Source organism: Monomorium pharaonis, chromosome 3 (assembly GCF_013373865.1).
Source record: "Monomorium pharaonis isolate MP-MQ-018 chromosome 3, ASM1337386v2, whole genome shotgun sequence".
Classification (NCBI taxonomy): Eukaryota; Metazoa; Arthropoda; class Insecta; order Hymenoptera; family Formicidae; genus Monomorium; species Monomorium pharaonis.
Genome location: NC_050469.1, coordinates 3,434,558 through 3,446,296, shown reverse-complemented (window position 1 = coordinate 3,446,296; position 11,739 = coordinate 3,434,558). Strand labels below are relative to the sequence as shown.

At 31.9% G+C, this 11,739-nt stretch overlaps 2 protein-coding genes and 1 non-coding gene across 10 annotated transcripts in view; 1 reads left to right on the top strand and 2 right to left on the bottom strand.

Moving 5' to 3' along the window:
- Window positions 1-409: 409 nt before the first annotated feature.
- On the bottom strand, window positions 410-2,234 carry LOC105837300. Its single transcript, XR_003626791.2, has 2 exons — window positions 2,010-2,234; window positions 410-1,867 (listed from the first exon to the last, which is right to left on the bottom strand). It is a non-coding gene; the product is annotated as an uncharacterized LOC105837300 (transcript).
- Window positions 2,235-3,650: 1,416 nt separating this feature from the next.
- Window positions 3,651-11,739, top strand: part of LOC105840991 — a 20,242-nt gene continuing 12,153 nt past the window's right edge. The window contains exons 1-5 of one of the 3 annotated variants that reach the window (XM_012688084.3): window positions 3,652-3,860; window positions 3,964-4,017; window positions 4,095-4,486; window positions 4,571-4,840; window positions 7,498-8,595. In XM_012688084.3, the coding sequence (XP_012543538.1) occupies window positions 3,850-3,860; window positions 3,964-4,017; window positions 4,095-4,486; window positions 4,571-4,812 (699 nt within the window). In that variant the 5' untranslated portion in view covers window positions 3,652-3,849 and the 3' untranslated portion in view covers window positions 4,813-4,840; window positions 7,498-8,595. Of the gene's footprint in view, window positions 3,861-3,963; window positions 4,018-4,094; window positions 4,487-4,570; window positions 5,269-7,497; window positions 8,596-11,739 lie in introns of those variants that run through there. The other 2 variants (XM_036284862.1, XM_036284861.1) reach the window with 2 other exon arrangements.
- The window catches only part of LOC105840990 (dysbindin protein homolog), a 23,535-nt gene continuing 16,610 nt past the window's right edge, over window positions 4,815-11,739 (bottom strand). Inside the window, exons 1-8 of one of the 6 annotated variants that reach the window (XR_003625944.2) lie at window positions 10,782-11,131; window positions 10,095-10,217; window positions 9,398-9,687; window positions 9,150-9,305; window positions 8,936-9,076; window positions 8,741-8,765; window positions 6,624-6,729; window positions 4,815-5,201 (exon numbers count right to left, since the gene is read on the bottom strand). Coding sequence is in view for 5 of the 6 variants with exons in the window: in XM_012688081.3 (XP_012543535.2) it covers window positions 8,632-8,765; window positions 8,936-9,076; window positions 9,150-9,305; window positions 9,398-9,687; window positions 10,095-10,150 (777 nt within the window). In the remaining variant the exon portion in view is untranslated. Of the gene's footprint in view, window positions 5,202-5,772; window positions 8,766-8,935; window positions 9,077-9,149; window positions 9,306-9,397; window positions 9,688-10,094; window positions 10,218-10,781; window positions 11,137-11,739 lie in introns of those variants that run through there. The other 5 variants (XM_028191251.2, XM_028191252.2, XM_012688082.3 and 2 more) reach the window with 5 other exon arrangements.

Genomic DNA, 11,739 nt, shown 5'->3' with positions numbered 1-11,739 from the left:
AATTGGGGGTTTTTCCACAGAAACCAAACAAGTCTAAAAAATATGATCATTTTTGTCCTGACATATAATAGATATAATAAAAACAGTTTCAAGTTTTGATTAATATTTTGAAAATTTATTAATAAAAAAAAATACGGGACTTGTTCGGTTCTTGCAGAAATTTTATATTTACTACCTACTTATCCTGTAATCTATATTTTACCCTTTTTTATAATGTGTGATAAAAATGAAGGAAATATTTAATTCTTGCTAGAAATGTAGAAAGAAAAGGACTTGTTTTGTTCTTATCAGAAAGGCAAAGAAAATTAGAAGATTTTGTTCTTGTAAAATAACAAATGATAAATTTTTCCCATTTTCTATTTAACAAAACAAAATTGTAATGCTAATGGAGAATGATTTGATACTAAACTTTTTTTTTTTAAAGATTTTTTTAAATATAATTCTTTATTCACTTCAGCATTACAATGCCAAGAAGGGGACTTGGTTTACAATTTTTCTATCACACACATATCTCCATCCACCCATTTAACTATCTTTCTAGCTTAACTGATACGTTGCATGGCTTTATTCATATCATATAACATAAAAGATTTTTTAAATAAAATAGACTTATTTGACTCTTGTGAGAATCAAGTTCAATGATAGTATATCCCTGCATAATCATTCAAACTTTAATGTATACATTTTCTCAAATTACTTATTTCTTTTCTTAATTACGATTTATAATTTATCATTTTTAAGATGTTATCTCATATAATTTTAAAAGAAATGGACATTGAAGGTTTGTAATTCAAAACATGATACTTGAGATATGCTGCCATTACAAAAATTAGTAACAATTAAAATAAATTCAAGACTGTAGGCCAGCTTCTCTGCTGTACTAGACTACCCTAAAACTTTTTGCTTTCGCCAAACATCAGATGTAAATTTGTAAGCTTGGAAATACTTGTAATTTTCTCATATCTCGTAAAATATTAAACATCTTGAAAAAAATCAGTTTTTAAAAATACGACTTAAAGAACTAAAATAGAACTTTGTGAATCCTTTTAGTTTTGTCTCTGTGATATTTTGTTCCTAAAGTACATAAAATTGAAAAACTGGTACTTCAAATTTTTTCTTATAAGAATCGCTACTTTTACAATTTATACAACACTTTCGATTTTCTATCAAAGATGTAAAATATGTTATACTTGATTTGTTGTGAAAAGCAAAAAATCTCAAGCATTTATAAACTTGTGAATGGTAATTTACATCTTATGTAATATTGAAATATATACAGTATATCAAATTTTTTTCAAGCACAAGTATATATTGGTTCAGCAATAGAGAATAAGCTTTATCCATTATATAAAACATAATAAATCTATATAGTTTATTTACAGATGAGCATAATTTTTACATTAAAATAAGACACATGTACACACACTCGTTAACAACCCATCATTATGCTAGCTATTAATATATTACAAATCTCGAAAATGCACTGTTCCACGTCAAATTACTCAATACTTCCATTTTTCATTGATCGTGTGTTAGAAGGATCGCTTACACATACTCAGTTGGACTCCATAGTACATTCGAGCCCTATGTCGACAATTCAAGGTTCGACGAAGAATCCTCTATATTTCTACCCTCAAGCAGAAGCTCATCTTGGGCCAGTTTTCTCTGCGCCATTTGTAAGGGTCGAATGTATCGAAAGTACTCGTACACCTTGTAACCAAGGGCAAGACTGGCGATCACCGTGACACCCATACAGACGTGCACGGAGCTCCTATGCATTCTGTCGTACAACCTCTCCTTCCTCTTTCTCCTCTGAAAGCTCGGGTCCATTTCAACGAATTTCGTTAATAAAGCGCGGCAGAACACGCTAAAAATAACATTACGTAAATCGTAATACGACATTGCAGCATACCAGAATGAGGCTAACCTTAAAAAATTTCGATGCAAAAACATTGAAATAACGCGCGTATATTTTATTGTAAGTAGTTGACTTCGACAAGGTCGCTCACCTGAAAAGTACAGACTACTCGAGTTTGCTGACTCTTTTGTGACTGATTGAACTTTTCTTCCAACCGCGACTTTTCTAATGTACATTCACAATTTCATGCGAAAACAATGAACAAGAACAAAACTGATCGAAACTTTATATTTTTTTAGCACAGATGTCGTTCGACATGACAAAGATCAGAAATTAGGTTTGTTCCTGCACAACACCGCACAATACGAATTCTGAACACGCGAGACATGCAGACACCCACGGACACGCACGAAGTCGACAGAGCGTCTGACCGGCGCTGGAGTGGCGTACGTGACTGGAGCGCGGAGTCAACCGCCTAGCAACGCCGAGTGGCGCTGACTAGCGCCGAGTACCGCCGAGTCACGTACGCCGCTACTGCCGCCATGTTGCTTCGCGCTCCAGCGCCGGTCGAACGTTCGGTCGACACCGTGCGTTGTTCGCGTGTTCAGAATTCATTGTGCGCAGGTACGGTGTTGTGTTTCGAGTGCCGTCGCGCTAACAGACGACCCGCGAGCCATGTGAGATCATACATGACAAAGATCGTATTCATGTCCAAATCGTGGCATCGTGCCTTCGGTTTCGAGTGAAGTGTTTGCTCGAAGGGGATACATTTAGTAGAATATCGCGAGTGCCAATTAAGTGAAGTGCTACTAGTCGTCGTGCGAGCATACGAAATTCTCGAAACGAATTTGTTTCCGTTCGTTGTATCTCGGCGTGTAATTTTCATTTAAACGGTTTTCTCACCGCTTTTCTCGGCCTGCGTTTCCATGAAGTTACGTGACGTCACGCCACTTTCGTGTCATGTTGATTTTCGCCGCCAATCAGACGAGCCGTACTCTTCACGTATTTTTTCAAATGTAACGGTCGCGTCAAGTTAAATTCTCGCGCGCGGTTTACGTTTTACTCGTGTGTGTGATATATTATCCGCAATATCGGGAGTGCCGAATAAAGTATCGGGCGATCGTTATTAATGTGCGGTTCGAGAATAGCAGGATGATGTCAGCAGAAAGCGGCATCCATGGAGCGACTCGGTATTCCGGAAAAGGAATGTAGCAGTAGCAGCAGCAGCATCAGGAGCAGCGACAACAATCGGTGAGTGAATTTTTATCAAATCAATTAATTGAATTTCTATCATGTATATGTGGTATTGCACATTTATAGAACACGATTATGCACATTTGCATAAAACAGATTTAAAATATGAATGCATATAAATGTAAAATTTACAGGTATAGCATGAAACAGAACCAAATAAACATGGATATAGCATAAAAGAGACCCAAAAAGTCATGCACATTACCTACGGGATTCATAGATATTTGACTACGTAGTTCAATGTGCACATTTTGTGCACATAGAGGCGCTGATAGATGAAAATACCTAAACGACGCGATGACCGCTCTTAGGTTCGTTCCTCTCTGTTAGCATCAGCACCAAACGTGGATGTCCTTTCAGCCAAAATTGTAGCCGCCAGTTGCAATTTGCAACACCCAATGAATGTCGAGCTTTAACTAGAAACTAAGCACTTATTGGACGTCGCAAGTCGCAATTTGCTGCTTGCAATTAATAATGTAAAAACAGATTTTACATCCACGTTTGGCGCTGATGCTGGTCAAATATCGGTCGCACGAAAAAGTGGGCCGCGGTGGCCGCTCTCAGGTTCCTCTCTGGCTATATTTTTGTTCTTTTTCGATATGACTTTCGGAACACAACTTATGAGAGTGAATATACGCAGAAACTAATTCAGGCCGAATCGTCCTTCTAAATAATCTAGATAAACAGGGACGGGAGCCTTAAGGAAAAGAAGACTAGCAGAAACTAATTTTAACTTGATGGCTTTTAGGTTATTTGATCATAAATTAGATGTATAAAACTATTAAATATATCCATTAAATCTATTGCATTATACAAGTGTCAGTTTAAAGTTATTAAATAAAAATGTCTAGGTGTTATTTATGCGATCGCAAGCCGTCAAAGAATGAAAATATATCTGTACATAGGTAAGTTTCATGAATTAAGTGAATTATTAGAATGTTCTATTGTAAAATCTATTGGAATGTTTTACATTCCATTACAGATTTCCCAAAGATCCAATTCTTCGTCAAAAATGGAAGGATGTTTGTGGATTGACTGAAATAGATGATGTAACTCACGTTTACATATGTTCAGTTCACTTTATTCCTGAAAATGTGAGAATAACGAAGGGTATTCTTGGTAAACCAAGAATAGGTCTGAAACCTGGATCGGTTCCTACAATATCTGTTCCAATTCCGGCTCAATTTGAGATTGTGTTAACTAGTGACAACAAAGAAAATGAAACATCAGAGAATGTTGAAACTGATGCTTCTTTATTATCGACAGATTGTACATCTGTTCCTATAAAAGATGTAGAATATATGGATGATGTTAATGATGACATTAATTCTTTAAATCATGTCAATTATAATCATATTGCTCATGATCACGATTGTAAGTTATTTATTTATTTACGATCAACAATTTAAGATCATACGTGTTTTTTGGGGAGGAAAATTATAAGCTTATCTTACACAGATTGTAATGAAAATTACATCAGTGCTCCAAAAAAGCGTCGGTTTCATGAGCGACGTTTTATTTCGGAAGTTACATTATCAGATTTTTCTCTTCCGGAAAGAGCTGAACAAACTCTAAAATTTATAAAGGATAAGGATCAACAGCAAGCGCAGAAAATTAAACACTTACAAGACATCATCAGATATCAAAGAAAACGTATTGTCTCTTTAAGAGCTATCGTAAAATATTTAAAAACAGTTTGATGTTCGATGAAGCAGAGATTTATTAACGGTAATGTATGCATTAATATAATCCCATTAACTGCATAATTGTACATAAATAGTGACGCGTGATTGCCTACATTTATTGGCTAAATAAGATTTCTGAATTGGTGTATTCAATGAAAACAATTCTAAGAATTAATCACTGTGAATGGCTGTGGTCAAACTGGAAGCTTCTAACATAACACAAGCTTTTGATTATAGTTACATATAACTATATTATGCACTATATTAAACTTTTATTAGTTGTTCATAATTTATACTCATAATTTATGAACAACTAATTATAAGATAATTATATTTTTTGTAAATACGTACAGTTATTAGTCTAACAAAAAATTTCATCACTTCAGCAATTATTTGGAAGAAACCTGGAAATTTTATTATAATTTTATCTTTTTACTTTTTTTTGAATAAAATATATCTAATGAAATAAAAGATAAGTTGACTAAGTTATTGCAAAAACGTCAAAGTATTTTGAGAAGATGGACAGTTTCACATTAATATTACAATATTTTTATTTGTCAAAAATATATAATTATGTAAAGAAATTGATTGAAATTGATTTTTGATCACTTTTTCAAGCATTCCAGCTCACTGTGCAATGTAGAAATTTAAAAAATCTTTTAATCTTGTATAGATATTTTTATATCATTTATTTATGGTCAAAAATATGTATCTCAGTGTGTCTCATAGCCATAGTTTCAATTTTTCAAATATTGCTACAGTTTAATACAGACAGTGGATTATAAAGTATTAAAGAAAAATGAAATCTGTGACTTGTATAAATTTTATTAAATATTGTTATATAAATGTACATAGAAATTTTTGAAATTACATTAATTTAGTATTTTTTAATAATTGTAATACAATTGAGAAAATTTAATAGAATATAATTTGTTTCTTATATCTATATACATTCAAGACAATCTGTATTACAGGATAAAAATTCGAATTTTCTTCAATTCAAGTAATAAATTATATGTAATAATTCGCAAAATATACTTACATTTGTGAGGATTACAAAATTTTACGAAATTTAAAAGTCAGTTTAGGCATTTGATGGAAAAATTGGAAGCATATGAGAAACTTTTCATTATTTTTTAAATACTTTTCACATTAAAAAGCTTAAGGGTCGACAGGAGTGACAAATCACCTTATTTACATCTCATTTACAATAGACATATTTCGTTTTATAAAAGAAATAATTAGCTATCAGATTTTTTTAGCTTATTTTCTACAAAGTTACAAATGAAAATCAGATTTTGTTTTTAATGGTACTTATAATTAATATTATGTCTACTCCCCTTATTCGTGATGCAGATATAATAATAATCAAATATATTTTGTCACATAAAAGCAATATTTTGCCATGGGTCTTATTATTTTTTAGTTTATGATGCTGTTTTGATGATGCTGCGAAATTTTCTAAAGAGCAAAATTTACAATTTATGATGATCCTTAAAATATTACAATAAATAAAGATCGTCTACTCTTAGCTATAGTACTGATCAAGTGAAATATTGAAACAAATTATTTTGCTAGTTATTTCCAAAAATTGTTCTTTAGAAAGATGCAGGCAATTCTCCTGATTATACTATGATTTTTGCAGTATTTTTGCAGTAATCTCTTAGAATAGAATTTTATCTTTAAAAGATGTCTCTTCTGTCGGTCCTTTTTTGCCGAGTCACAGCCCTAATATCTAATTGTAAGTAATGCAGTTAAAAATGCTTCGTCGTATATACGCCATCTTCGAATAAAAAAGTTTACTGGTAACACTTTCGAATACAAACCTGACTCTTCTCTGCCTTTAATTTTCTAAAAACTCGTCAAATATTTTTGAATCAATGTCCAACACTATTTCATCTAAAGATGGGCCTTTTGTAGAAACTGGTAGCTCTAAATTTGAAACAGACAATCAAATTAGATTTAGAATAACAATTAAAAAATTGTTAAAATTGAAAAATTGTTATCTCTTATAATGAAACAGAATGAAATGGATAAAACAATTTCAATAGAACCTGTTAGTTTTATTAATATGTAATTTAAAAAGAATATACATATATTAAATATAAAAATACATTATACAAGCAAACTTAATTAGATAGTAAATAATATTTTAAAAATTATCAATTCAAATTGCACTCAATGTTTAATTTAAAATTGCACAATAACCGTGAATGTTTTTGAAATCCATTAATTCTGGAGTGCTGTTTATATATTTCTTATATTAACACTACTGGTTAAAAACTTACCTACAAAGTTAAGAATTTTTTTACAATTTAAATTTTTTTCTATTTTTTACTATTCTTTTATTTTTACTCTTTTTTTACTTTATAGATAGCAGGGTGTTAGATTAACTGACCTGACATTATTTTAATAGATATAAATAAAATCTTTTTAAATGTTATTTTAAGATAAAATTTTAATTTTAAAAACTATATGTAAACTTGAATTAATATTTGAGTAAAAATTTACTCTACTAGGGTTAATATATTTTCTTGGAGGGGGGGACCTATAACTTCTGTCAAAGTTCAAATAAATTCCTTTGGAATGGGATTCATACTAAGATTTTCTGAACAATATCAGTGTAAGGGTTTAGAAAAGCGAGTACTAACACTGCAAGGTCAGTCTTATAAAGGAAAATAAGTAAATTCCTGCCCGCAGATTCCAGAGGCTTTCCAGGAAGTTGACACCTGTTTAGAAACCCTTTTTAGGGTTTTAGGAGTACGGATCAATGATGAGAACTTACGATATGGCAAAAAAACGGGTGAAAATGGCAACCCAATTTTAAGGAATAGTATAAAACAAATTGATGGAAGGCAGTTCTATCCAAATCAAACTTTGACGCAAAAAGAATTCAAAGTGGCGAATATCAGGAAACGGAGCTGAAACAACCGAAAAGTCTCCATACAAAAGAAACTAAACTCTTACTATACTATCTTTTTTTCCAAGTCATCTTAATGGCTGATGAGAATAGACAATTGGTCCTCAGTTCGGGGCACTTCTAAAACGAGGAGTAGTGTTAGGAATATTTCCATCGTCTATCATTAGAAACGCTATAATATCAACCTACAATAAGATCGAAATATACAATAGGACATATTGCCACCTGGAATGTACGTAGCACTTTCATAGCAGAAATACTTGCAAATGTTGAAGTAAAAATAAGCAATTAGACATCGCTTTCAGCTATTTTCACATAAGTTAAAGGATTTGATTTTGGGAAATTAGTAAGGGAAATTTATCTATGACTCTGGGAAATTGACCGAGAGCACAAATGCGAAACATTTATATTCGTCAATAATATTACTGCAAAGGCAATAAGGGATTTATTGCCACTAAATGGCAGAAGTTATTTCTGTAATTATAAAAAGTGAGTCCATGCTCTATAGGGGCTCAAAAAAGACAGAAAAATAATTGATGCAATTCATACTAAAATCATTAAAATTGTAGCATTATTTTTATTATATGAAAAACTACAAAATTTTTATCTAGAACTTTGGATTCTCATAATTAGGTACTACGTCTTTTTCTATGCTACTTTATGGATGTAAAAGTTGAACTTTTAATTCAAACATAGAAAAAGACTTGCCTTTAAAATATATTTATACACACAAATGCTTTAAATATAAGTACAAAGAATAATTAACAATGTGATTCTTAAATGCATGAAAAAAGTCCCAAAATTACCGATGATTATCAAGGAACAAAAAACAGAATGTCATATACTGACAGAAGAAAAATATAAATTACCCTATACAAGACTGATTATAAATGAAAAAAATCAATCAAAAGGCGTCAAAATTTTTGGTTAAAAAATCTTAGAAGATAGTTTGAATGCTCATTCTTTTGCGGTTCTTTTAGAACTGCTATTTTCAGGCTTACGTTAGCCATTTGGATTACTAACCTTGATTTGAACAAGAGATGGCGAACTAAGAAAATGAAATGCAAATTTTCAATTTTTTATAACGCTATTTCTACAAGTTTATAAATGTATAATCTTTTGCATTATATGCTAATAAAAGTTATTGGTTTTTTTTCATAGTAATGTTCATTTCTTTCTTTAGAAAATTATAGAAAATACATGGAAAAAAAGACATACTTGGTATGGAGCCAGTTGCTTTGTACTCTTCAAGATCCTCTTTAAAAGCTTCCTCAAAAGTCTCTCGTCGTTCCCTTAATTTTTTTTGCTGATTTAATTCGTGTTGTGAAAGTCTTTCCGTGTGTTCGTTAGCTAACTTTGCTAAAAAAAATTAATTTAAAATAAAAAGATTCTGTTTGATTTTAAATTCAAATTTCTCTCTTACATGACGTACCTTTCAAGTTGTTTAATTCTATCAATTTCTTCTCTTTGTAAAGAGCCAACTGGAATCTGTGATCCAGCTGCCTATTTTGTAAATCTAACATTTCATTTAGGTCCTCCAATCGATACAAAGCTCCTTCAACTTCCTCAAACATTTCTTGTAAATTTCCTTAGATATAATAAATAATAATTTTAGAAAAAGAATTCGCTTTCTATTCACGTCTTACTTTTCATGTTTTGTCTTTGAAAAGAGGAAATTACCTATTTGGTCCATGAGATCTTGAATCGCATTATTAATCTTTGGAATGTAGGCTAAAGTGCTATTTAAACAGGTAACATTGTTCCACTCATGTTGAAGTTTCTCATAAATGGAGGAGATCAGCGCATCTGCTTCCTGTGCCTTTCCTCCATTCTCCTCGGCAAGTTCATGAAGCTCATTCCATTGTAATTGAAAGTGATGCAAAACGTCTGCCCCAGCATCATAATTTACATTCCTTGTATTCACCGACTTTTTGCTCTTTGGGTGCTCAGCGGTGGACAATCCACGTATACTGAAATCATGATTATAATCTGAAGTTCTAAAAGCTGCTATTTCCTATGTTATTACATTATCTTTCATAGTAATTTATTTTTTTTATAAATATTTGATTTGTGAACAGCTATTGTTAAATATATCATTAAGTACAATGCAGTAACTACTTTATAATTTTACAGTTTAGTTGTTTCAACAAGATTGATTTCTCCAACAATTCATTTACAACTTTATTTTTATTATCCAAGAACTTTAACTCCATCGAGGCAAAATATTACTTAAATTGACTAAAAAGGAGTTAAAGATTAATAAAATTTTTTTCAATACAGTTTCCCTGATTTTTTGCTGCACTACTCACATCCGTTGTAAAAAGTTTATTATTACTTAAATTATCTTTGCACAGTATAAATATGGAAAATCTTTTACCTGGCAGATATACCTTCTTGCACTGTCTGAAACTTGCTACGCAGTGATCCAAACATACTTCATTGATTTGGTGGCAAACATTCGCTATTGATAGACTGATGCACTTTCAAATCCACTTGTATTCTATAGTAGATAATAAAACTTTTTATTTTCTTGCTTAGTGTTTGTTATAGCAATGTTATAGCAGACAAATTTTTTGATACTTGAATTTAAGAGGTGCTTTAATCTCTCTGCAAAGATTGTCTCTGTAATTTTAAAAATCAACCTAGGGCAATTTTTACATCACTGCAGTGAGACACTTAATAACAGTAAATCTATATGCATAATGATTTCAAAAACTAAAAAATTATAGAATAATTCACCATGTATACAATAGATACCCAATAAGTTAGTTAATAATGACTTTTAAATGAGACTGTAAAAAACACCTCAGGTGATTGCGCAAAAGGAAAAGCTATTCCTGGACTAACCACATACTTCAATAAATCATGTTACAATAAAGCCAATCAATTCAATTTGTTCGACAACGTAAACACACGTCTCGTTAATAATAAAGAAAGCTCTGCATATTTCATGCACGCGCTATTACACGTTTACGAATCACAATATTGCAATTGTTAGCCGAAAACAAAGGATGACAAGGAAACTTTGTTTATACTCTCGGATTCGGCGTGAAAAGGTACATACACGTGATCAAAGCTACCAGCTTATCAATTAATCGCTGTTAATTGACAATCGATGTATCATTCAGGCCAAACTCTGTCCTCCGTCGTTGTTTACAAAACAATACACTTGGCCACAACGCCAACAGACATTGAATCCCTTCCGTGTATTGAACGACAATATAACAGGAAACCGATAGTTTGGGATTTAATTAATGGGGAACAGAAAGCGTTTCTCCTTCTCTCTTCGAAGGTGTAAAATTATATCGAAATCCAAGAACGATGTCCAAGAACTTCGTGTCCGTCGGTAATTTGACTCGTCGCAGTGACGACAGTAGGTCCATTTCTCTTTATCTGCACTTCCATGCACCACTTCCATGCTGGAAATGAGATCTAAACGTAGATCCAGGCGTTAGAAAGAGGAGGAACAAAATAATTCGAGTGCAGGAAGTGCAAGAAAAACGAACATGTTGTCATATGTATAAGGTGACGCGTACGCTTCGTGCGTTGCGACTAGTACCTAATCGACAAGTTTCAAACATTTCCTCATTCAAATTCGAATAAATAAGTACCCAGCAAGCAAAATAATGCAAACTTTTGCGCAAAGTTTATAGCAAACTCGTGAAAGTTGCGACAAGGTGTATCCGCAAAAAGCTTTTAGCTTTTGCTGCCAAGGCTTGTCGCAAATAGTATAACGTATATTTGATGCAACTAACAAGGTAAAACTTGCTAATAAAGCATAACAGTAAATTTGTGGCAAGAACAGGGCAAATCTTGCCGTACACAGCGTGACAGCAAATTTATGGCAAGAACATGGCAATAAACTTTCCTAGATAGCCTGAAATAGCAAATTTGACAAAATCAAGACAAATAAAGCTAGTTGTAATAAATGCAAATTGTATACAGTTAATTATTAACAAGTTTTTATAAATTTTTAAAAGTTTTATAAATTTTTAAAATATTATTAATTAATTATGATCCAC